This window comes from Homalodisca vitripennis, unplaced genomic scaffold (assembly GCF_021130785.1).
Source record: "Homalodisca vitripennis isolate AUS2020 unplaced genomic scaffold, UT_GWSS_2.1 ScUCBcl_6092;HRSCAF=13143, whole genome shotgun sequence".
NCBI lineage: Eukaryota > Metazoa > Arthropoda > Insecta > Hemiptera > Cicadellidae > Homalodisca > Homalodisca vitripennis.
The window spans coordinates 4,762-32,669 of record NW_025782201.1 but is presented as its reverse complement, the minus strand read 5'-3'; the positions used below and the strand labels follow the sequence as shown (position 1 = coordinate 32,669).

The window sequence follows — 27,908 nt, the reverse complement described above, 5'->3', positions numbered from 1 at the left end:
AAATTACCAGTAACTGACAGCACATCTGAAGGAATACCAACCCGATATCTAAGTCCATTTTCTGGTAGTGGAGGTCGAAAAGCAGCTATTCTGGACATGGAGGCCAAGTTGATGGCTGCAGAAGCAGCGCACATACAGAACTTACAACAGGTAAACATTTAGATTGTCATGGTGAAAGAGGGAAAAGTCCCGGTTTTAACATAAGAATTTTGATAAGATAGGCTTACTTTTACCAGATTGGAAGGTTGTTCCTCTTCTTCTTAACATAGAGAGATAAAAATAAACACAAATAAATGGAACATTTCGTGTCACTGGGCACTTTATCAACTATAAAGAGATTCAATTTGAATTGTCTAGTGTTGTCAAATTGCAAGGGCAAAGAGGTTCCACTTTTCTGAGTCTATTTTATACACTGTACTATATTTGCATAGTCTATACAGTTCATATTATCATTTCTTTAGTAAGTTAGCAAGGGAAGCGGTTAAATATGGAAATTACCTTGTGTTTATGTTAGGTTGCTCTCAGTATTTGGTTACCAACTGGTATGCTAACTTCCATCTTCTCAGTTAGGATTGATTTGTTTGATTGGTAAAGACTCTAATTTCTCTGATTGTGAAACAATTGTTAAAGGAAGAGTGGGAACAATATTGTGGGTGACTAAGTGGTGGTTAAACATGTTTGTCTTGGTGACCATTTATACGGAAGCATATGCTATTAGACATTGCACCTATATACTGAGCGGAGCAGTGTTTGCACTGTTTGGATAACAAAGCTCTTGAACTTTTTTTAGGTTTTCCCAAGTTAATGTAAATTATACCGTTTAAAATATTCTCAGTTAGTGCAGTCATTGAAGCGGACAATACGGTCTTACCTCCGAATTTTTTTACTGTGAACCGATTTGCATGAACTTTAGGAATTAGGCTCATCTTACCCTTAACTTCAAAAGTGAAAATGATCTGAACTCCACCTATTATTTTTAAGGGGTGTAAACAACCCCTTAATGGAAAAATTGACATTGAGCCATTTTATCGCTAGAAAACATGTCTAATAGTAAGTGGTGAAATTGTAAAGTGTTTTCTAACACAGTTACCTCATATTTAAATCATTTTCAACCCCTTGAAAATCTTACAACCCTTGCAAACAACCCCTAAATTGAAAAAAATCACAAAAACATACTTTGGTATGACATAAAAAGATATAAGTATAGAGTAAATAATATTTTATATTCTCTATAATAATTATCAAATTTTTAGCACCCTTTCAACCCTTGAAAACTACCCCTTGATAAAAAATTGTTAAAAAATTTTTTTTATAAAAATGAAAAGGATTTAAATATTATCCCACACTCTCGAAAATGATTATCATATTTTTAAGTTTTTCTACCCTTAAAACTACCCCTAAATTAAAACAGTAAATATATATGATTAGATATTTAAAAATAATTAATTTAGAGTAAAAAATTGCCATTTGTTGAATAAAATATTTACAAATTATATAAAATTCACTCAAATGTGTTAAGTAGATAGTAATGTGGCGTTTCTGGCGCACTTTTGGGACAGACAGATATTCAATGTATAATACTGTTCAATGTACCGAACACAAATTGACATGCAAAATTACGTTAAGTAGAACATAAAACACAACGTTCATGTTACGTTCTGAACGTAAAATATGACAACACGAACATAACATTAACGTGATTTTTGCGTTTTATGTTACGTTCCAAACGTAAAATTTGATAACACGCCAGAAACGCCACATTACTATCTACTGTGTTATATATAGCCTACATATAACGTTGGTGTGTATTCATGCCTACGTTTCCAAAATATATGAGCCATATTATGTATATAGATACACATTACAATAGTTTTGGGTCTCTATTATACTGCTTACTTTCACATTGCTCCAAATATTCACACTCCGAAATGTTCAGTTACTAAGTAGAAAAAAATATAAGTTTTTGGACCATAACTTCTTCAATTTTCATGCTATCACAATTTATAAAAAAAACCATTGTAAAGGTAATTAAGAGAGCTACAACATCCTTCATTGCAATATATAGTAAAAAACCTTTTTCTAAAACGGTGAAGGGTTAAAAGGCTTAAGAGAGGCTGTGATTGCACTGCCACGCGCTCTTTTAAACAATCATATCTCCGTCAATTTTTGTTTGACATAAAAAACAAAAAGACCAAATCGTTTGTCAAAAAAATACCTAAATTTGTCATCCCTACACTTTTATACGTATCTGTCGTCATTTTTTAGATATTATGAAAAAAGGTGGTTTTTTAAAAATTTGAATATTTTTTAATCGTGACTTTTTTTAAAAATATGTGTCCTGAAGCAGCCAAACTGATAAAATCTATCAAACTCTTCATAATAAAGTTAATTCTAGGCGGAATACGATTACTTTTTTAATTTTGGTGGAAATGGCACTTATGAAACCCATTGATTTAAAAGAAAAAACATTAGATGCTCCTCTTATTTGCAATACAGCTCACTTATTTTACGTGCAAAAGACTTTTAATAGTGCTCATTTTAAAGCTTATTTCAAGCACTACAAAACCCTTTTTTATTAGAATGCCTAAAATGCATCTGCTCGCCGCTAGATGGCATTGACCACATCGATTAAATTTCAGTCAAAATAAAAATCGGCTTTGATCTTTAATATCTAGCTTAATATTGCACTTAGAATACTTTATAAAAAACCAATTTGTTAATTTTTTAACCTGCTAAAATTTTGTTCTTTATACAATTTTTGATAAAACGTTTATTTTTTTAGATATTTGCAAAAAACCGATGAAAAACGTGAAAAAATTGTGAATTTACAATTGCCAATAACTTGAAAAGTATTGGATTTTTCGAAAAACTTTGTAGATGATTTTATGCTTAAAATTAGACCTTTTATCGATATCCGAGGTTATTTTGAAAAAGAAAAAATTCACCCCTGAGAAGGGGTGGCAACCACCCCCAGGGTGGTTGCGGAGTTCAAATCATTTTCACTTTTGAAGTTAAGGGTAAGATGAACCTAATTCCAAAATTGTATGCAATTCGGTTCACAGTAAAAAAATTCGGAGCAATAATGCTTCATTGACTGCACTAAGTGAAAATGCAACCTATTTGTCTCTGCAATTTGACAACATTGGACACTTTAAATTGAATCTCTCTGTGATGACTGATAGCCCAGTGGGCACAGATTATCCTATTTATTGGTGTTTATTTTAATGTATCTACGTTAAGAAGAGGAGTAACTTTCAAATCGAATGAAAGTAAGCCTGCTCTTCCTATTCTATCCAAATTCCTGTGTTAAAACTAGGTAAATATTTAAATACTATAGTTCTAAATCTAAATGTATTACCTAAATGTACTCAAAGTGGCAATGCACTGTGTGCACCTGTTGTCATACTTTCATTTATATCTGGGAAACAAAAGAAATCTGTATATACTACTTATTGATTATATGAGGTTATTATAAGTGTTGTAGTTTATTATAAGGGCTATCCGTAAAGTAAGCTATACGAGGTGTGTTCAAAAAGTATTGTGAATTTTGTGTATTTTCAAAAATTATTTATTTATTCGTGAATATCTATTTTGTCCCCTTCAAAGTAATCCCCCTGGGATATTATACACTTGTGCCAACGTTTTTTCCAATCTTCGAAGCACTTCTAAAAATCATTTTTTTATATCTTGTTCAGCTCCTCCTTCAATGCCGTCTCTATCTCGTCAATCGTGGCGTAGCGTCGTCCTTTCATGGGCCTCTTCAGTTTCGAGAACAAGAAAAAGTCACAGGGGGCCAGATCTGGGGAATACGGTGGCTGCGGTATCATTAGTGTGTTGTTTTTGGCCAAGAAGTCGCGTACAAGCAGCGATGTGTGAGCAGGGGCGTTATCGTGGTGCAAAAGCCAATTTTTGTTTTTCCACAAATTCAGGCATTTCTGGCGGCTTGCTTCGAGTAAATTGCGCATAACTTGCAGGTAATATTCCTTTTTCACCGTTCTACCCTGTGGCAAGAACTCATGATGCACCACGCCCTGCAATCGAAGAAAACTGTAAGCTAAACTTTCACATTCGACCGAACTTGGCGTGCTTTTTTCGGTCTTGGTTCGTGCGGCAGCTTCCATTGAGATGATTGAGCTTTGGTTTCCACGTCATAACCATAAAACCACGATTCGTCACCAGTTATGACCCTCTGGAGCAAATTCGGGTCGTCACGAACAGATTCCAACATCTCATTAGCAATGTTCATGCGATGCTGTTTTTGATCGAAATTGAGCAATTTTGGTACGAATTTTGCGGTGACCCGTCTCATGCCCAAATTATCGATTAAAATCGAATTGAACGAGCCAATCGATATGCCTAGGTCCTCGGCAATTTCTCTAACGGTGATTCGACGATTGGCCAATACTATTTTCTTCACCTCATCAATCTTTTCATCTGTTGTTGAAGTGCTCGGGCGTCCGGCACGCTCTTTGTCGTTCACATCTTCTCGGCCTTCTGAAAACATTTTGTACCACCGATAAACGTTTGTTTTTGTCCAAAGTAGCTTCTCCGTATGCCACAGTCAACATTCGGAATGCATCCGCGCACTTAATTTTGTTTTTCACACAAAATTTGATACAGGTTCTTTGTTCCATTTGTTTTAATAGGTAAAAATCGAAGACGAACCAAAACACGTGCAAGCAAAGCAGCTGTCAACAATTAACTGAACATTCAAAATTGCCGAAATTGTCAACATAAGTGAGAGACATATGTACTAACATAACGCCACAAAAAAATTGAAATTCGAAAATACGCAACTCACAAAAATTCAAAATTCGCAATACTTTTTGAACTCACATCGTATTTCGATATAGAATGAGTGAAGTGAGCCGAAATAGTATTAACCTGTTCTATGCTGGTTTTCTGGAATCTGTTTTCTCTATCAAGTCCATTGAATTTTTAAGTAACATTATTTCACTTGTTTACTCTAAATAAAAGTATTTTTTATTTCTGGAAGTTTAATTATTTTAAAAATTTTTTTCTTTCAATTTTTAAAAGTAGATTGAGTTACGTAAAATTAACAATTTATATGTAAAACTAATCCTTAACCCTCCATCAGGCGCTTAAAATTAGAAACACCATCAGGCACTCACGGAGGTTTCCTCCAGGTTAGCGAATAATGGATATCATAGTCGTTTAAACTGTTTTTATTTGTTTAAATATTCATACTCATTTAACTACAATGTAATATATTCATTTCAATGTAAATAAAAATTACTCTCTTATGTAATGAATTTTCCAATTAAGAAATTCAAAATCTTAAAAAATGTTATTGTACAATAACAACATGATTTATTTTAAGGAATAATGCAATTAATTGTAAAAATGTTTTACCTACTGTAATGATATATGGAAATTAACTTAGTTTTTAACTTCTTACAAAAACAACTTACTTCAATTCTTGAGATATTATAAAATTGAAATGTCAATTATTACTCTAAAATTAAAATTTATTCTTTACTAAAAATTTTTTTAACCACTACACAAAGTTTCAAAACATTTTCCGTCTGGGTTCTTATAACGACAATGTTCACTCCATAAACAGTACTGAAATGTTCCCTAGCACACGGGTACTGATACTGACAAGTCTCTCGTCTTCATTCTCCATTACACAAAATTCAAATAAAATATATTGTAAAACTTAAAAAGAAACCATCACAGGTCACACATTTAGGCGCACACGGATTATTACTCCATAAAAAACTAAACATAATAAGGCGCTCACGGAGATTTCGTCCCAAGTACTACAAACACAACATCGGGCGCTCACGGAGGAATCGTCCAGTCTCGCACGGAAGTAGACCTCATACTGACAGATTTTGACAAAAATAAGCGGGAGGCTATTGTTTCGCTTCCCCGAAAGATGCTTGTGAAGTACACTGCGGGAAACGACTGCCAACATCAGAAAAGTAGTTACTTTTTTTAATAATAAAAAATACACGGAGGAAAACTCCGTTTAGCGCCCGATGGAGGGTTAAGATGTTAAAACAATTAGCTATGATAAAATTACCATGCATTTAAATGTTTTAAAAATGTCAATCAAAGTTCAGTTTAATTTCTTAAAATAAGAAATAAAAAATATAGTTTTTAAAAATAAAGCTCAGTTGTAACTGGAGGCCGCCAGCTCATCACCAGATAAAATATCACATCTAGAATAAAACTCATTACTGATTTATTGTTGGTATTGTTCATGGCACTTTTGTGATTTGTAATGTACACAATAAACTTAAAGTAAGAAAATATTATATGTCTATATGACATAGTTAGATCAATTTAGATGGTACAGACATTTCTGTATGCCACACTTTAAATATTGAAAAATGGTTTATCATTTTTATTTATTGAAATAAACAAACCTTGGGACAGTGTTCCTTAAATCTAGTTTACAGTACATGAATAGGTTATCATCAGTTGATAACAACCCAATTGATAAGAACGCACCAGGAAGCACAGGAAAAGGTGTGATTGGAACAAGTGCACATTTTAACCTGTCTATTGTCTGCCCGTACATGAACATGTGTGTATTTGGTAGGTCTACTGTCATGTTATTTGTTCATAGTTTTTACCCCTATTTATTTTATTGTTGTATTTATATTTTACAGTAAAACCTGGGTCAACCGAAAAGAATGATGATTTATATATATAAATAACTGAGCAATATAGTTATATTTAACAACAGAACATTGCACCAACCATCTGCCTCTGGGCGGAAGAGTGGGTGCGTACGTGATGCAACACTGTGTGGACTGGCTGCGTAAATAACGTGTCCTCAAGATGATTAATCCTTCCCCACTCTCATCAACTGCCTACATTACACAGTGACTGCGCCAACTCACGCCACTGCTATTAGTCATCTCTCCTTCCTGTCACCATTCCCAAAGTATAACTTACAGAAATTTAATCAATTGTACATAATTCCCTAGGTACCCATTCCAATCTATTATTTTTATATGTAATTGGGTTTACTAAAAAATTGGGTATCTGACCCCTCTTTAATTCGATTAGCCAGGATTTTACTGTATTTAAAACAATATTTAACTTGAAAACCCTAATTAGAGCTATCACTTTCTAACCACTTTATGATGGAACTTTTTGCGGGAACATCTAATGGACATCTACAACATTTGAACTGTTCTGACAAGGTGTAGTACCGTATTTTTAGTTCATTGTACAGTTCCCGTGGCTATAGACCATGAATTTTGACAAATTATTATTTTTAATTTATCTTATTATTTATATACATAGATTTTATTTTCAGTAAACAACGTTTGATCAAATAATTTTTTGCAGTAAGATTTAGTAACTTAGATCACTAGGTGTTGCGTTAAAGCATGAACAGATGAACGTTTCAGGACAAAGGCAGTGATGAGTTATCCAGACTGAAGCCTGGAGACTACAGACCACTACAGAAACTGTCTCCTCACCATTGGGCTGCCATTCTGTCTCTGTACAACACCACGTTCCTGTCTGGTGGCTACATAACCATCCTGCCACCCATTCAGCTGGCCAGTGCTGTGTCTCCTGAACAGGCAATTGCACAACGAAAATGAATTGGAGAAACTGTCAAAAATTCCGTGGGAGCCCTTAGCTGCGGCTATGGATCCTTTTGACATAGGTATCTTTTGGTATTGTTAAAGGTCATATTGAAAATATAAATAAACTCAAATTCATTCAACTTAATATGTAACCTATATGTATTTAAACTTCATTGTTTACTTTACAGTATTGTAACTAAGTTTTTCAACTAATTTTTCTTTTAGCTTATAATAGTACAAAATAAATGTTACTGAACCATCAAAATACATTTACACAAGTTTTCTGATTTGTCGCAGCATGCACAGCTTGTGGAGTGAGAACAAAAGAGATAGTTCTGAGATTACAAATTGTGTAGGCATGTAACGAAACATGAAAATCATCAGAATGTTTATTATTTAAGTAAATAGGTTATTTTTCTTTCTATTAATATCAATATTGATACGTTTCGAGCATATTTTACTGATGTAATAACAAAAAACATAGGCTGTGTTAAAAGACCTCAAATTAGGCACTGCCATCTAGAATACAAGTAAAAGACCAGATTTCGGGTGTTTGCCATTTGCAGGGCAAACACATTAAGTCTATTATGTCTCTAAACTTAATGTGGTATAAGTGTCTTGCTTTCTTTTTTTATTTTTCTTTCAATATTTCCAGTAAGTGTTGCATATCATTATAGAGATAACAAAATAACTTATAAGATTAAAATGTATGTGTCCCAAACTGTAATACTGCAATACGTGTATGTAATACTGTAAAAGTAAGAAAAAAATATCTTTATTCTCTGATAAAAAAGTATAGATATCCGAGTTTGAAAGTCAACCACAAACTGACTAGTTAAGTTATCTTAACGATAGTCACATTAAAATTGAGCTTGTTTATTTCTTTGTTTAAACCTATTAAGTACATAACTTACAACAGCAACTACCAGTTTTCATGTTAATAACGAAAAAGAGTACTGGTTTTTGCTCTTTTCAAGCAAACTGCAGCATTGTAAATTCATAATTTAGAAACTTGTGATCCAATTAAGACCAAATGCCTGTACAAGATAGATACAAGCATACTGTTTTTGATCATGTAATGTTATAATTACATGAAAAATTTGTTACTCAATTTCCATCTTATATAATGACATAGTCGCATTGTCTGGAATAATAGAATTGTTGTGGGATTAAGGAAAATCTGTGCATTCATCATTTAAGCTACCCCTTCACTTATTGAAGTTAATACTGAAACTCCAATGTGAAATATTTGAAAACAGTCCAACAGCCCAAATTTTTCCAGAATGTGAGCTGATTGTCTGGAACAGGTGTACTATGGTCCATAAGGGAAAATTTAAAGCTTTGGACAGGATTCTTAGCAAAACATACTTAGCTGCAAGTCAATTATGGGAGGGGGGATGACTGTTGCTGGCTGGTGATTGTACACTTCCTGATTTACCCTAAGAAACTAGTGCTGATGGAGTTAAAGCCTTTATTATCCTATCTGTGGATGTAAAGTACCAATATATTGATTCAGTTGTAGATTTTTTTTAAGGAGAGGCCGATCCCCTTTTAGGCCTTATTCTGTCCGTCCTCATGGGCCACTGGCCTGTGCGAGTATCTTATGAAAACAGAATGAAGGGGAGAGTCGAAACAGTATGAGGTTGATTGTACTGATAAAAAGTGCAACGGTCACAGACAGGATTTGAACCTGCGCTATCTCTAACTCAGACTCAAAGTCCGACTTAGACTGCTCGGCCATCGGCACTCCCATCTGTATACAGTAAAGTTTTAAGACGATAATCTCACAAATATTAATGACTGACTCATTTATAACAGTATCTAATACACACAACAAACTGAGTGAAACAAGTTTATGTTTTGCACCCAAAACAAAAATGTTTTACCTTAATTGGATCATGAGTTTCCGAGTATGGTTATCAAAGTTGCAGTTTCACTGAAAAGCACCCAAAATCCTTTTTAATTGTTTTGGACATAAAAACTAGAAGTTATTGTTTGTAAATTATTTGCTTTTTATGTATAAACACAAAAATAAACAAGCTAAATTTTAATGTAATGTTATCTTAGCTATACGACAGGGTGTCTAACGGTCACGGAAGTCCCAGAAAAGTCAAGGATTTTAATTTGAGGTCATGTACAGCAACAGACACTGTACTGGTTATTTTTTGTAGTTTTGAGTAAGTAATATTTAGTAATAACAATTTTCTTTAATTTTAAAATTTCAAAAATTTATTTTTTTCTCATTCAAAGTATTTTATATATTGTATGATTACTAATTAACTTTAATGTTTCTTTCCTCATATATTCCTAAATATACGATTTTGTTTTTAAGTTTTATGTTTGGATTTAATATTTACATAAATACAAAGTATTTCCAGTCAGTTGTCTTTTTTTTAATTTTTGTTTATGTAAAATATATTATATAACAAAAAAGATATAAGTTATATGTACATTTTCATTTTAAGAAATACATTTTTGAAATACATTGGAAAGTTTTTAAAGAAAATATATGTCTTTGAGGCTATAAATAAAGTTACTTTTGTCTTTTATTACATATTGTTTTAAACATGAAACATAAAGAACTTAAAAATAGCACTTTTTATTCTTTGTACTTTTATTCAAGTATGCACATGGTTATGACTAAGTAACAAATTATGTTTGTAAGTAATATTTGAAAATGTGCTTAAATATTACCTGTGTGCTAATGTGCACTTTTAACTCTACCCTTTGGAGATCGTTATGATAAGTTTAATTTCTTTAAAGATGTTACTGACAGCAGTTAAAACCATAAACACTTGGAACATGATTTTAATGTATAGCAATAAACATAATAAATAGAGAATTTTAAAAGTCCATAAACAATAATTATGCATGAAGAGGAAATAAATGAGTATGTCACTTCCTAAGTCACTTGCATCTCAATATTTGGCATTTATTAGTGAGCATAATGGAGTTGTCATATATTCAAGTGAACCGGCATCAATAATCTTACATTAAATAAGTGCAAAAACTTTCTATTACTGAAAAACTTTTCATATTATAAATGGAGTTCACTGTACTGGATTGTTCACTATCATCTGTAATTAAATTTTTAATACGGTATAATAAAATAATTTATTAATTATAATTTTCAGATGAGGAGTTTGTACCATCTTTACCAACTCCAACACAAATGTCTGATGCTCCGTTCTTCCCTTCGTCTCCCATGGAACTGTTTCTTACTGCCATTCTGTGTATCATCAGTGTGTTGGTTCTCACATATACATTTGTAGTGAGTTTTTCTTACTCTCAAAATAGATTGTAGTCCTTGCACATTATTAACTTAATAATAATATCCAAATACTCATCAAGATTTTTTATCTTAATTAAACTCACTTAACCTTAGATCAGGTCCAAACATATTATGTGTTTTGATCCCAGCCAGAGAAAAATAACATCATTCAATAGATAATATCATACGGGTTTATCCACATGCCATGCCACACATTGCCAGATGACATAAAAGAATGAATGGCACTTGTTATTGATTATTTTTGATGTAACATGCAATCCAATTTATTTCCAATGGTCATAAATAAACACATATAAGTATTCATACGCATTCACAGCATTTTCTTGAATTATAATGTACGAAGTAAAGTAAAATATGATAATAGTGATGTTCCTGTATGCTGCAATTAATACAGTTCCGATGATATGGACATATCCATATACTTGGCTGTAAGGGTTTAGTTAATTAAAAAAAAACCTTTTTTAATTTGGAGCTGATTAGCACCATTAATTGTATTTTATGGCGAGGCCTGTGAAACTGTGAATGAAGTATGAAATTTTGTCACAGTTTGTCTATGGGGCACCTAATTATGAGTTTGATTATCAATGCTCTGCGAGCCACCACTAATGCTGCACCACTGGTTAGTCCAAGTTCGACTTCAATAATTTATTGAAGGCAACTTTGATTACTTTCACCCTTACGTACATCACATAGTGGCATTTTAGAGAAAGTTCTAGCAGACAGTTCTGTAGCAGAAACTGGGATCACAAATCCACAAGCCACATATTGTTGTTTTGACTTTACAAGACAATCTTGAAACCTGTTTGATACTTTGTTTCATTTAGAAGAACGAAAACCGTCTTTAATTTTGATTAGTTGATTCATGATAACTATACAGCGCTAGACTACTACAGAGAGAGTTGCCATTAACCTATTCCAGTTTGCTGCTATTCCTATGACCTGTTGCTGGAGTTGAACACAGTGACACATTGTTTAGCATACAAACAGTTGCTGAGATATATAATGAAAACTATGAAAATACCTGTTTTCCAATTTTACTGATTTCTCACTGTGGAGCTGAAGCTGTAGGAATGTGTGGTGCTTAATAGGACCAGGATGTGAAGAAGGACTCGCAGCATGGGGCGGAGGGGGAGAATCGGGGCCTCACTGCCAGGGGGAAAGAAGATGGCTTCTGATGTGGGGTGGAAACGATAAGATGTTGAGAAGAGTAGAATTTTTGTCGTGGAATTAAAATTTTAAATCCTCCTCTTAGAGGTTTTATATAGAATAATAGTGTTTTGGTGAAATTCTATTGGAGAGTAGATACAGTTATTTGTTAGGTGAGTTTTTGTATACAAGTTTTGCAATATTTGTTGATTAATTACCACTTTTAACATATTGTATCCTGAGATCATTTACTGAGGTTGTAGTCATTCAGCCACGTTGTTAGTACTTCAGTTAAAGCACAACTATGATGTATTTTACTGCTGTTTATGTTGTAGGTGTTGTACAGATGCATTTGTTCAAGAAACTATGCAGAATGGAGAGCAAGCTGGATGGGAACCAAAGAAGCATCTGATCCATCATCACAGGTTAGTGACGATTGAATCCTAGTAACTATTAGCTTGAGTTCAATTTAAATAAAATTATCAACAAATTACCAGTTTATACCATTCTGGAGACCAGTTAAAGTAATACAAAAGTATCACACTATTTTAAGATTATTTGCTGAGGTTCAAAGAAATGGGTATATTTTTACCTTCTAACTGATGACCAAGGCACAGACGTTTATCAATATCACTTGTGAACTGATAAAGGCAGCACAGCCGTCAACTTTCGGCTTATATTACGCAAAAACCCCGTTTAAAGTTATTAAGACGTAACTTGTACCAGTCGAATCCTCTACTCATAAATAGCAATTCATTTTTCAAAGACAAAATCCAGTGTATCAATCTGGGAGTTTCTTATTATCAGTCGGAGGGTTAAGAACTAAGCATGTCCTTCTAATTAGGCTTCCAGGATACATGCCATTAACTTGAAAAAAAATGTGGGCATATATTGCATTGGGTTATGTAGAATATGAAATATATATCGTTTTTTGTAACTCATTATATTTTTCAATATCACTGCCAATAACCTCATTGAATTGTGAATAATCTACACTATTGTATAAAAATCTAATGTGTCTGTCTGTGTGTTTGTGTGTATTTTACTCAGCCATGTAAAAACTACCGATTGTACTAAAAGTTTACATGGACATTCTTAAGGTCACTGGTTAAAATATAAACCTACCCTTATTTTGAAAATCCCCCCGGGAAATGTCCCACTGGATTCTAAAATTACAAAAAAATCATATCTTGGCCCTTAAAATTGCATTACAGCAAACAAATATTAATTTAAAGAGCCTGTTGAATGTAATCAACTATTTTGTGTTAACATTGTTTTATGACAGCACAACCATATGTTTAATCATTTTAATCACTATTTTCAATTTGTTTACATTTATAGTCTTGAAAGCATAGAGTAAGCTTATGTAGTACCAACACTTCTTATTTCAACTTTTCTGCAAGCACATTGTAAGAAAATATCCAGATAATAAAATTAAAATGTTGGTAAAAATGTACTTTTAACTGTAAACTAGCAAATATTAAGTATGCAGTGTTTGGTCAGTACTGTAATGTAGATATAAAAGACATAGTTATTATATAACTTTTACTATAAATTTAAAGACTTAAAAAACCTATCTCAGTTGTCTTTTGACAGAAGTAGGCTTCTTAAACCTGTGTATGTATGTATATTTATTTTTCTTGTTTGGGAAAACAAGACAAAATCAACTATGGCACAAAAAATACTAAAATCATAGTAAATTGCAATGGCTATATATACACATTTTTACATATTTTCTTGGTCGCGCCACAACAAGGCAAACTCGTCATTGGCGTAAGAAATATAATTCACTCGAACCATAAGTGCTCATACACATGCAAAGCCTTTGAAATTATGTGTGCGAATAGGAAGGAGACTGCTAGTTTCTTACTATTGGCATTAATCTTTTAAATACTTATGTATAAAAATTAGGTAGTAATTGTTCAAAATGCAAATTAGGCTATAACTTCTGACTGTACTGTCTCCTGCTAAATTATCTTGGTGGTACGTGATGTGAAGGTAAGGTAGTAGGCGTGTTACACAATACGTAGGTGGAGGGTTATGGTCCATCTCGCCAATGTTTTGCAGTGATGTCTGAAGTTTTAGGGTTACGTGACTTTCTAATAGATTGTGTGGTGGTCCTATTTGTAGATACACAACCAGTGAAATGTCCAGCGGTGGTGAGGGGCTTGTCACCTCCTGTCCATTAATAATATTTGTCTGTTGTATTGTAGATTGTATTGGAGGCTTTGCCATTGTTCCTATCTGGACACGCCCAACTAATGGAATGTCTAGCAAGTGATAGACACTGGCTTATTAGGTCCTGACCTCTGGTGTTATTTGTGTGGTATTACAGGTTGTATTGGAGGCTGTGCCATTGGTCCTATCCTGACATGCCTAACTAATGGAATGTCTAGCAAGTGATAGACACTGGCTTATTAGGTCCTGACCTCTGGTGTTATTCGTGTGGTGTTACAGGTTGTATTGGAGGCTGTGCCATTGGTCCTATCTGGACCACGCCAACTAATGGAATGTCTAGCAAGTGATGGACACTGGCTTATTAGGTCCTGACCTCTGGTGTTATTTGTGTGGTGTTACAGGTTGTATTGGAGGCTGTGCCATTGATCCTATCTGGACACGCCCAAACTAATGGAATGTTGAGCAAGTGATGGACACTGGCTTATTAGGTCCTGACCTCTGGTGTTATTCGTGTGGTGTTACAGGTTGTATTGGAGGCTGTGCCATTGGTTCTGTCTGGACACGCCCAACCAGTGGAGTGTCTAGCAAGTGATGGGCACTGGCTTGTCAGTTCCTGTCTCGCAGGCAATATTCGTGTCTGGGACTCCACCACAGGTGATCTTGTTGTCACCATAACCAGAGCCAAGTGAGTTCCTCAGTATCTTTGTAAATCATTTCAAATTATTGTAGAAAATTGTCTGTTTACACTCTTGTAAAAATAAGTGATAAATATGTATTAAGTATTTGTTTGTTACAGGCCACAAAATCCATTAACAACTGGTGACGAAGATGCGCTCTACAAGGAGTTAGATAATGTGTGTTCTCAAATAAAGTCTCCTAACTCTAGAACGCTACACAACACAGCAACACAGTTCAAACCTGATGCAGATTCAGCTATTGATCCATGTTTTTGTGTCAACGATGTGCATAATAGTTGGTTAGGGAGATGTAGAGAAAGTAGCAGTAACTATGTTTTACCCCAAAATGCCACTGTTTGTGAAACAGAAGCTCAAAGTTCAGACACAAATAGTGATCAGCACAAACAGAGTTCAGTGATGAGGGAGACAGGTGGGGGGGAGTGTAAAGATTACAGTCAAAGTACAGACGATGGGCCGAGAATTTCGCCAATTTGGTGTTTAGATTGCCAGAACAATCTCATTGTTGTTGGCTGTGCCAGTGGACATATAGAAATTTGGGAGGCTACCTCAGGCAAATGTAAGGTAGGTAGGTGTGTTTATATAATATTATATGATTGTAATAGAAGTTCCTAAAAGGAAAGTATATTTATTTGTAAGAATTGATTGTAAAATAATTTCTTATTTTGTTTAGATACTACTGTTCATTTCATTATAAATGTACATCGATATAAACCTTAAAACAAAACTATACCCTTACATAGTTTGATCTCTATTCCAGCGTTGTTGCAGATCTTCGTTGACTTCATTGATGGTTTCAAAGCATATGCCATCTAAGTAGGTCGCGGGCCAGATCCTGTGCGGTAGTGTTAGTCTCTAGTGTAGTGCGTACGTCGAGTCATGACTAGGCCTAGCGTGTCCACGTCTCGGTTCTGTGCTGGCGGCTTAGCTTAGCAGTTTCACATTCCGGTACCGTGTAATCTCCAGATGACTTTCTCCCTCAATGTAACATTCGTTCCCGAGGTATCAGCTCAGCAGATGAAATGAAGTGTTGTGTCGATGATGGTTTATTTATTTGACGAGCAAAGCAGGAGCGGAACGCAGGATGATCAGTGTCTAACCTTGGACAGCGGAACGGGCGGACAGTTCCAGGAAAATGGCTGGAGTGGTCGGGTCGCGTTGGGCCCGGAAGGTGTTCTGCTTGGTGTTTGTCTGGGGAGTGGTGATGTTGGCAGTAGTGCACCTTAGCAACCACTACCAACTGAGCATTCAGCCCAACCCAGCCCACCGCAGCGGAGGAGGCGCCAACAGCCGGTTGCTGCTCGACAAGATCGTGCTACCACTGGAGGCTACGGTCAGCACTACCAGGGCCGTAGACATGGGGCAGGAGCCCTTTGTCGACAAGTCACCCAGTCTTTCAGAGGCCAAAATAATCGAGAAAGTTCAACAACGCCTCCCTAGTCTTCCTATAGCATACTGGAACAAGTATAAGAATAAAAATATGTTTTACAAAAACGAAAGTTGTGCCAAATATCCTAGTATATTTGAATTAGAATTTAATAATATTTACTGGCAGACTCTGCACACTTCGAATGGGACATTCCACTTTTATGGTGCTTACTACGATATCAGGAAGCTGAGCAAGATCGGCCCTGTAGTGAGGATACTGGGCATGATCAACAGAATAGAACCCACTGTGAAAACCTACTGTCAGTTTTGGTTTGAGAACCACAAAGAACCCGTGTTCGTCAAGACCATGGAATACAAATATATTTGGTATAAGAAATGGGAATTACAAACAAGGGATTTTCCAACCTTACTTGATCGCTTGTCAGATCCCTCAACCGTACCACAAACTGGTTCCATCGTCCGTGTCCGTCGTCGAGAAAGTGTGTGTGACATCGCGAGCAAACAACCTGAGGATAATTTATAATAAGCCTGAAAAGAAAAAAGGATTTGCAGTCTGTGTGAAAGGGTTGGACTTCCTCTATGACGACTTGTCCGTACGACTCATCGAGTGGATCGAACTCTTGGGTATACTGGGTGCAGAAAAGGTGTTCTTTTACGAATTACAGGTACACCCGAATATAAGTAAAGTTTTGAGGCACTACAACGATATCGGTAAAGTGGAAGTCGTGCCCCTGACGCTACCTGGAGGGCAGCCGAATATTCCGGGCTTCCAGCATTTGTATTTGACGAAGAAAGTCAATCACAAAAGACAAAACGAACTGATTCCGTACAACGATTGCCTGTACAAAAATCTCTACACTTACGAATACATCGCTTTATTGGACATCGATGAAGTGATCATGCCTGTGAAAGAGATGTCTTGGAGGGCTCTGATGGACAAAGCTCTTCCTAAAGCTTTGGCTCTGAAAAATGAAACTAGAGCTTCCTACAACGTCAGGAACGTTTACTTCCTGGACGATTTACTGCACGATCACGGATGGTTTCAAGGACATTCCGCGGTACATGCACATGTTACAGCACGTTTATAGAAGCAAAAACTTCACGAAACCGAACCAGTACGTGAAGTGTTTCCACAATCCGGAGCGAGCGCTGATGCTCCACAACCACTTCCCACTGGCATGTCTCAGCTCGGGTTGTACATCCTATGCCATCGAGGTGGAGGACGCACAACTGCAGCACTATCGCGCGGACTGCGTGAGGACTCTCAAGAAGACATGTGACGAGTTCAGGCACAACAGTGTGATCGACACGACGATATGGAAGTTCAAAGACACTCTGATCGCTAGAGTCACCGAGACTCTGAGAACATTAGGATACTTTGGAGTAAGTGGTGGAATCACTTGATACTAGTAATCACTTCCTAGTTTCATATGTGCCGTCCATGCCTATCATACATTGTCACACCATTTATTATATGTATTATATGTTGTGAGTAATTTAGGGATAGCTACTTTAAGATATAGAACTGCATTTATTTATTTAAAGGAATAAACTGTAATTAGTAAATCACAGAGTGCTGCAAACTTGTGATACGCTGCGTAAACGATTTCATAATAATATTGTTTAAGCTATACTGGATTTAAGTAGTTAAGTAAATTGACTGCAGTTTTCAAGATTTATTATTGTTTAAGTACGAATAAATGTGTTGTAATAATGTTAGAAGTGTTTGTTTGGTTTTTAAAACAAATATTAATTACTTGATGCTAGATCAGAACTGTAGGGAAGTGTCCACCTAAATTCCGTTAGCAGTTTCTAGGCTTGAAAAGACAGTTTAGCCTTATTTAATTTATTTTACATCTTTTCATCAGTCTTCCTTTCCGGCGGTTCTGGATTGTAGTATATAACACAATACCACTCTGAATATTTTATTGTTCCAGGCTTTAAATGAACTAAATATAATCTTGTCTCTCAAAAGATAGTTGTTATGATTTTGCCAGCAGATTGCTTTAGGTGTAGAAACATTCATTGAATACATTCATTCATATTATGTTGTCTCCTTTATAGAACGAAAACTTAATCATTATTTATGACTATAAAGTCCAGCAATCCTCCATATAGTCTTTATATTGTTGGATACAATTCTCAGTACACTTGACTAATTTCTGGTAGCCTAGTTTTTCAGAAAATATCTTCAATTATGGTGAAGGAAATCTCAGGAACATGAAGAACAAGTTCACAAATGGTGATCCTCCGGTCTTCTCTTCATTATACATTTCCTTGCGACCCTCGGTGAATTTCCTACCCTATTTTACAGAAGTGTTAAACAGCTATGCACATTTTCTCATAAACATCAATTAATTGACAATGATTGTCTATAAGTAATACTCATGTTGTATATGTAACACCTATCAGAGTGCGAACTTTGACCTGGCAGTAGTGGCAATCTGGAGTTCTATTCGGACAGCTGTTAGGCCAACACAGAGTAGCAAGGTGGATGTGGTAGAGGTAAAGAATCAGATAGCTACTGAATCTGTACTGCTGGATTTTCCTTTCAAATCTAATCTGCTGTAGCTTTAAGAACCTTATTTTACAACTACCCTTCATGTGTTTGTGCCATTACCAATTTCTCTGTACTTATATCGATTATACCTTGGAATCAATCTCACAAAATAAAAATCTACAGTTAAAAGTGATATATATATATTATTGAAATTAGACAATAGACAATAGACAATAGACAGTTTCTTTATTCATGTACATAGAGTTACAGAATTGGCGTCAAGTAGGTAAAGGTAATAATTTAGGATATTAGTCAGCAATGTAGAAAAACAGTGGATAAAACATTTTAAGCACTATGATTAATGGTTCCTCCAGTTTATAAATTCTTCAAGGGAGTAAAATGTCCTCTGTAGAAACCATTCTTGGAGTTTCTTCTTGAAGCATTTCTGTCCACTGTTTATTTTCAGATGGTCTGGAAGAATATTGAAGAGTTTAGGTCCTGCATAGCTTGGCTTCCTCTCGTACAGAGCAAGACGATGAATTGGCAGAGCATAGTTCATGGTGTTCCGGGTGTTGTAATGGTGCATTTCTCCCAGCCTTGTAATGTTCTGTGAGACAGCATAGCAGATCACTTCAGTCACAAACAGAGATATCACAGTCAAGATTTTAAGATTTTTAAAAGCTTGCCGGCAAGTAGCCTTTGGGTCTAGTCCTGCCAATGTTCTCACAGCTTTCTTTTGAAGTATTAGTACCCGTTGGAGATTCCCGATGGAAGAATTTCCCCATACCACTAATCCATATCTTAGATGTGCTTCAAAGAGTGAGAAATACGCAGTTTTTGCTGTGTCCAGATTGCTCATTTTTGTTATTCTTTTTAATACATATAGGCTACTGCTGAGCTTTCTGCAGAGTTGGTCTACATGTGGAGTCCAGGTTAGATTGTTGTCAATGATGATTCCTAGGTAGTTAGCTTCATTTTTCAATTCAATATCTGGCAAGCCATGTAATTACTGCACTTGCTCTTCCTAAGTTCAGTTGTTGGGTTTTGCGGTCATTTAATATAAGATTGTTTTGGTGACAGTATTGCTTTGCCATGTCCAGGGCTACAAAGGAAGATATTTCAAGTTCTGGTATTTGTTTCTCGGCCACCAGCAAGGCTGTGTCATCAGCATACATCATGAATTGGCAGAACTCTTGTAGATATTTTGGGAGGTCATTAGTTAACAGAATAAAAAGCATTGGTCCAAGAACTGAGCCTTGGGGAACACCTCTGTCAATTAAAAGTGGTGGTGATCTAGTTTTATAAATTGTATTGTTTAATGTATATGCTATCTCTACTGTTTGTGATCTGCCTTTAAGATAACTTGACATCCACTTTCCAGAAATCCCTCTTATCCCCATGTTCTTCATCTTTTCTAATATAAGATCATGCTCCAAGCAATCGAACGCCCTACTGAAATCCAGGAAAAATGCACTGATGGCAGTTCCTTCCTCCATTTCATTCAGCACAAGCTCAGTGAAATTTATTATGGCAGAAGTTGTTGATCTGCCTTTGAGGAATCCATGTTGCTGGCTTGTGATGATGTTGTTTACTGTCAGATGGTTCAAGAGTCTGACAAGGACAATTTTCTCAATTACTTTGGATATTGTTGATAGGAGTGATATGGGGCGGTAGTTATCGATTGAGGTGCTCGGATTCTTTTTGAGTTTAGGAAAGACTTTTGCTAGTTTTATGTAAGTGGAGGTGCAATTTCTTCCTTACAGTGTTTTAGTAGTATGGAGGACACTTCATCAATTCCAGAGGACGGTTTGGATTTAAAAGAAGATATGGTGTTTGTTACTTCGATGACTGATACTGGTAGAAAAGTCAAGTCAGGAATATAGTCAGTTTCTAGCTCATTTAGTTGTGGCCTTTGTTGTATCTGGCCAGCAGCAGTAAGAGTTTTCTCCGCCACTAATAATAATAATAATAATAATAAATTTCTTTATTGCCGTAATAACAATTTTTACAACATTGCATGGCACGCGTCAAGTCATGTAGATATTTAAATAAAATAATATTGTAGTGTTTACAAAGTTATATGTAAAACTAAGCAAATAAAAGAAAGCACTTAAAATTTTAATTCTCAAATAAAACAAAACTTAAATAGAGAGAACATTATGGCTTATCATGTAGGCCTAAAGCCTGGCACCCCCCACTCAAACTGTTGTACCAACTAACCTCCCTGGTCCACGAACTCGCCAACGGAGAGTAAAAGGCCCCTTGCACCAATAGGTTCCTTAGCTTCCTCTTAAACAGTGGTTGCCCATTTTCAGCCTGTAGGTCAAGAGGCAACTTGTTGATAAGTTTGGCCCCGACCTCAGATGGCAGGGCTTCGAAAGCCCGGAGCCTGTGCTGCGCTGGTTCTTAATGCATCCCTCCCTCTAGTGTTGTAGTCATGGACGTCTCTGCCCCGCGTCACTTCACATTTGTAACGACAGTACAGGACAGTCTCGTACATGTAGAGGGATGGGAGCGTTAACAAATCGAGACTTTTGAAGTGCTCCCTGCAGGATTCTCTCATTCCTATTTTAGAGATGATTCGGATTGCTTTCTTCTGCAGGACAAAGCACCTTTGGAAGTGGGTGTTTGCGCATCCTCCCCACAATGTTATGCCATAAGACATGTGTGGGTACACAAGGCCATAATAGGCCATTTTTAGAATAGAAATTGCACAAAATTCTGCTAACTTTCTCAGAGCAAAGATGCCCGAGGACATTTTGGCGCAGACTGCGTCTACATGATTGTCCCACGTTAGACTTTTGTCAATGTGGATTCCTAAGAATTTAATGCTGTTTAGTTCTTCAATGACTGTGTCATTTAGCACAACTGATGGACCACAATCATGGGACACTCTTCGCCCTGAGAAATAGATGAAATTGGATTTTGAATCATTTGTCTGCAGATTGACCTTAGATAAGAACTGCAGACAAGAATTTGCACTTACAAAACATTCCACTTCCAATGAGGCCCTGCATTTACTCTGAAAACAGAGAGTTGTGTCATCTGCGTACTGAATCATTTGGCCAGATGATATGGATGACCTGAGGTCATTAACATAAATTAAAAAAAGAGCTGGGCCGAGAATTGATCCCTGTGGGACCCCATATTTTACGAGGGCGTTGTTTGATGAAACGCCATTTATATGGACTTTTTGCAGGCGGGAACTCAGGTACGACTCAAGCCATGAGAGTGGTGTACCTCGTATCCCACAGTCATGTAGTTTTGAAATGAGAGTCTGGTGGTCCACACAGTCAAACGCCTTAGACAGGTCAAGAAATACGCTAAGCGTAGGTATTTGCCTGTCCAAGCCCTTCACAACAATGTCGATCAGTTTAGTGACTGCATCAATTGTCGATATTCCCTTCCGGAAACCAAACTGTTCCTTACAGAGAATATCATGCACGTCCAGAAAGGAAAGCATTCTAATGAGAAATAACTTCTCAAATATTTTGCTGATTGTTGGAAGAATGGCAATGGGCCTGTAATTGCTTGATTGAGACAAAATGTTGATTGAAGTGTTGAGCAATTTCAAGCGGCTCCTCAATCAGTTCATTTTTGACTAGTAGTTGAAGGTTGATGGAATCTTTTGTATTTTTACACCTTTCGTAGTTGATCACCTCCCAAAGGGCTCTTTGTTTGTTTTCACAGTTTTGAATGTAGTTCGATGTGATTTCTTTTCGCTTTTCCTTCAGTTTTAAGTCATATTCCCTTTTTCTAGCAGCTGTTTCTGTTTTATTTTCTTCTGAACTATGAAGTAGCATTCTGTCCAGTGCTTGTAAGTAGTTGTGTTTTAGTGTTTGTGTATCCTCATCAATCACTACACCAAATTTTCTTTTTTTCTTTGACCTTAATTTTTTGGTAGGACATGCTGTATTCAAGGCTAAAATCAAAGTATTATTAAAGCTGTCATAGGTCTGATCAACTTCTATTTTGTTGTAAACGTCACACCAGGTTACGTTTGACAGTATAATTTTTAGTTGATTGAGATTTTCCTGATTATACTGTCGACGTGTTGAGGATGGGAGTCTCAAGTTCTGGGGTTGGACGTTGATTGTGCTGATTTGCGCTTTGTGATCCGACAGTCCTGTAGTGATGACATCTACGTTGATGTCTTTAGAGTTTAAGTTAGAGCATACCATGTCAATAGATGTGGCTGATGTTGAGGTGACTCTAGTTGGCGGTAGCTCTAGTCTTTCGATGTTATGACCTGCTCAACATATTTTCTAGTTTGTTTCTGTTTTGGTTTTGTGTCAGCATGTCTATATTTATGTCTCCCATGATGATGGTAGGGCATTTCCATGTAGGTATTTTGTCTAAGGTACTTGAGATTATATTCAGGGCATCTTCAAGGTTCGAACTTGGAGGGTCTGTAGACGCCAAGAAGGTATACAGTTTTCTGCTTCACTTTAATATTGACTGCATATTGTTCACAAATCAGTTCTTCAGAGGTTGTGTCTTTACTTTCTACAACATTTCCAAGTGATTCATGAGCGTATACGGCCACTCCTCCTTTTCTCGAAAACTTTCTGGAAAACCCCCCAATTAATATGTAATCTCTTAGTTTGGTATGTAGAAGTTGGTAATCTTTTAGACTATGCTCTGTCAAGACTACAATATGAGGTTTTGTGGTGTGAAGTAAGTGGTCAAGCTGGTTTGTCTTGTTCATTAATGAGTCAATATTTTGGTGGAGTATTTTTAGCTTTTTTAGAGGGTTTATACTTTTAGTTTCAGTTGGGAGTTTATGAAGATTCTTGTAAAGGTTTTTGGTTTCTGCGGATGTTTCAGTTTTGCTTTTTTCCTGTGTGTTGTCTCTAAAAAATTGTGTTTTTTGTTATGATCTGCCATGATGTTATAGTTTACAGCCATATGTTTCTTTATAAAATGCTATATTACTGCTAAAGAAGTCATCTAGAGTTTGGTCCTCTGCTAATGTTTTTGAGTTTAGGGGTGGTTTGCAGTTTAGAGCAGATGAAGTCTTCAGACAGTCAGTTAGTCTGCTAGTTTTAAAAGTGGAGTTGGGGTTTAGGTGGTGAACATCTGCCTCCACTACAATGATGTTGAAGTCCTCGTCATCACTTGGAGTGAAATCCAAACCGTTAACCTGGGATCCTGTTGCCTGTAGGGTTGTCATTTGGCTGGATACCTCTGTCAATGTTGGTGTAGACAGTTTTTTAGTTGGGGTTTGACTGGTTCCCCCCGTTAATCCTGTTTCCAGTAGAGTTGTCAATTGGCTGAATACCTCTGTCAATGTTGGTGTGGACAGTTTTTTAGTTGGGGTTTGACTGGTTCCCCCGTTAATCCTGTTTCCAGTAGAGTTGTCAATTGGCTGGATACCTCTCTGTCAATGTTGGTGTAGACAGTTTTTTAGTTGGGGTTTGACTGGTTCCCCCCGTTAATCCTGTTTCCAGTAGAGTTGTCAATTGGCTGGATACCTCTGTCAATGTTGGTGTGGACAGTTTTTTAGTTGGGGTTTGACTGGTTCCCTCCGTTAATCCTGTTGCCTGTAGAGTTGTCAAGAGGCTAGGTTCAGTTGCCTGTAGGGTTGTCAATTGGCTGGATACCTCTGTCAATGTTGTTCTAGACAGTTTTTTAGTTGGGGTTTTGACTGGTTCCCCCATTAAATAAGGCTATTGCCATTTATACAATTTAACGTAAATAAAAGTCGTTTGACAGGTGTTTGGTCTTCCGATCATATGTTAGTTTGCTTATTTAAACGCATATGTGACAGATCGCTCTGTGGTGTAATGGTAGCACATTCACCCGGCAAGTTGAGAGATCCGGGTTCGACTCCTGGCGGAGCAAGTACTTTTTGTGATTCAATGTTTTATTGAAATTATATATATATATATATATATAATATAAAACCAGCAATTCAATTTAAATCCAGTAATTATATTAACAGTGTGTTCCTAGTCAATCAAAAACAGGTATTTATAATACAAGATATGTTGCTGTTCGATAGTAGTCTATATATATCATTAAATATATATATATATATATATTTACAAGTGACTTTATTAGATATTTTAACCAACAATTCAATTTAAATCTCAGTAATTATATTAACAGTGTGTTCCTAGTTAATTAAACCATCAAAAACAGGTATATATAATACAAGATATGTTGCTGTTCGATAGTCTTCCTTGTCTTGTTTACAGTTTTCCCATGGTGTTTCAAAAAGCAAGCCTCATTGTTTATAAACATTGTAATTGTTAATGTTTGATTAATTGTTAATGATTTTGAACTTTTGGACTAATTTGTGTCAAACGATCTTAATAAAACCAATGCTAACCAGGATTATGAGCTGTCATCAGATAGTGAGTTAGATTTATCAAATACTATGGTAACTTCCACTCCTTTTATCTAAAAATAACGAAATGTAGAATCAATATTTCTTCACTTAATAACAAAAGTTCTTCAGTATGACCCAAGCCACACTTTTTTACTCTTCTTAACTTCATTTATATGGGAATTCTATTGATGTCAATGATGTTTTTTCAACCTTATCAACTTAATCCTGATGTTCCTCACTTGATCAACCTCGATTGATATTGACCCAGATGATGAATTTCCTTAGTTTCCAGTAGTGTGTCATGAAATACCTGGCCTCAAATACTTTCCAAATTCTAATGTTGGTCCAGTAACCTATTTTTATTAATTTTTTAATGATTGTTTCCTAGCCTAGTTAGAGAAACCAATATTTGCGTCAACTAATGTATTGCTAATAGCTCTCTCAAAGACCATTCAAAAGTAAGTGAATGGCTTTAGTAGAGTGGATAAAACAAAAGCCTTTCTAATACAAAGGCTATTTAATAATTAAAGAGATAAAATAGTGTGTAAAAGAAACTGTCTATTTTTAGAAAACAATGCTTTTATTACCTTTCAACATAATTCCTTTGAACACTTATGCACTTGTTCCAATGGGCTACAAGCTTTTTTGTGCCGGTTGCAAAGAACTCTCTATCATGATGTTTGAACCAAATTACCCACAATATTTTTCATGTCCTTGTTGTCTTGGAACCTTTTTTCACGTAATGCTTCCTTCATTGCACTAAACAAATTTTAATCACTGGTTGCTAAATCAGGACTGTAAGGAGGACGAGGCAGTACTTCCCAGCCCATTTTGTTGATGGTTTCACGGGTCAGTTGAACAATATAAGGACATGCATTGTCTTGCTGGAGAATCACATCTCTGAGATTCACAACATTTCTCTCTCATGGCTGGTAACCACCTTGTTTAAAAAGCAAATGTGATTAGTATTGGCTGTTTCATTGTACACTGCTCTTTAAGATAATAAAAAATTCGAGCTTCAGCATTGGCATGAATAACTTCATTAATTCAACTTTCAAGTGAGGGAGTTGGGACTGCAACTGGTGGGCCACAGTGGTGTTCATCAGTCACTAAGTCACCATCAGTTTGAACTGCTCTAACCACTTGTAAAAATGTTCCACTATTAATGCAAACCTTCACCATAAACTTTAGACATTCCACAGTATATATGTACTGATTTCTTGCCTTTAGCAAGTAAAAACTAATAACAAAATGTTGTTAGACTAAAGTGGACGAATTCACCATCTTGAAATGTATTTGTGAAGTTATAAACAAAACAATGTTAATACATCAGCTGATCAGGGCCTATCCAAGTGATCTCAACTTAAAACCATAAATGTACCAACAGTTTTTTCTCCAGAACAATTTGTCTCTTTAATTATTGAATGACCCTCGTAACAATACTGTATATGGGTCTTGTGAGATTACTGGAAATTTATTTGCACTGGAGAATAACTTGGTCTACAACTCAATCTTGGGTGAAAATAATGTTTACTAGAAAACAGTTACACCCAACATTATTCGTGTTTCTATTTGGTACGTTCAAGATTCAAATATGAGACACCCTATTTTTTGAACACTGTGTAACTGTAATGTATTGAAAATAATTTAAATCAATTCTTTGGAATCAATTTAGTGGGGAAAACAAGCCCATTTAAATCAAGCCTCTGTTGTTTGACCATCAGATGTTTTAGATAGGTGGTTTGATACACACTGTATTTACAGAATTAATGAAATAAAAATGTTTTGATTAACTTTGGCCACCAACATCCAATTAATGAGTTAAACGAGATAAAGTCAAAGAATGCCAATGTACGATTGGTCAGACAGCCCGGGACGATCGTAGTTCAGATGGAAACCTTCAGCATCCCAATTATTCAGAAAAAACATTTATTTATTAACTTTTAAAATTTGTTTTAACTGTTTTAGACAAAGAAGAACCAGGTATTTTTTTCAAAAACTGTACATAAAGTGTATAGAATACTGATACCCATAATACTAACCATGTCTAATTCAGATTACGCCTTCATGTTATAATAGATCTGTTAATGTTAAAGTTCTGAATTTGCACATACCATATGGCTCTATTAAAATTAATGTCAATCTCTTATGTGTGATCAAATTCTCTTCCTGGACTCATTGACCTAAGATTGTATTATGGAACTGATGAACCACTGACTCAGATCATCAGGCAGTTGAAGAGAAATCTTCCTATTAATAATGGTAGCAAGTCAGACTTAATAAACTGTTCTATTGGATAATCAGGACAAATAATAAGAAATGTAGTTTCACTTGTCATGACAGTTGAAACATCATTGTTATGATAGCCACGATGAGATACTTGTGGAACATTGTAGAGTTGACTTTTTTCTATGTACAATTTTGGGTTCCTTCAGTGCGACTGTTGAGACATCACTTTGTAGCAGTATTGGTGTCAGATCAGTTATATGCAGAACACTGTAGTATAAGTTATTTACACTGTGGTCTTTAACTTTCCCAGTGCACAATCAGCAACAGTAATAATAAATCTGGAGTAACTTACGTGCCACTGGTGGGACATTACTCTGTGGCAGTATTGGGAGTCAGATTAGTTATATGCAGAACACTGTAGTATTAAGTTATTTACATTGTGGTCTTTAACTTTCCCAGTGCACAATCAGCAACAGTAATGATGAATCCGGAGTAACTTGTGTGCGACTGGTGGGACACATCACTTTGTAGCAGCCAGACTGAGCGGTTCACTGGACTTCTACTTGTTGGA

At 35.8% G+C, this 27,908-nt stretch overlaps 1 protein-coding gene and 1 pseudogene across 1 annotated transcript; both read left to right on the top strand.

The window, feature by feature from the left end:
- Positions 1–27,908, top strand: LOC124373651 (sterol regulatory element-binding protein cleavage-activating protein-like). Its single transcript, XM_046832002.1, has 7 exons — positions 1–150; positions 7,392–7,654; positions 10,709–10,845; positions 12,348–12,437; positions 14,715–14,875; positions 14,987–15,449; positions 27,797–27,908. Exons 2-7 carry the CDS (start codon positions 7,636–7,638, stop codon positions 27,866–27,868), a joined length of 942 nt encoding a protein of 313 aa, XP_046687958.1. The 5' UTR covers positions 1–150; positions 7,392–7,635; the 3' UTR covers positions 27,869–27,908.
- On the top strand, positions 15,819–17,729 carry LOC124373650 (annotated as a pseudogene).

What these genes read in the sequence shown, in the direction of transcription:
- LOC124373651 (XM_046832002.1), top strand. An exon ending in TTCTCACATATACATTTGTA is followed by an intron (nt 10,846 to 12,347) that starts GTGAGTTTTTCT and finishes TTTATGTTGTAG; the next exon opens with GTGTTGTACAGATGCATTTG. An exon ending in GTCACCATAACCAGAGCCAA is followed by an intron (nt 14,876 to 14,986) that starts GTGAGTTCCTCA and finishes TGTTTGTTACAG; the next exon opens with GCCACAAAATCCATTAACAA.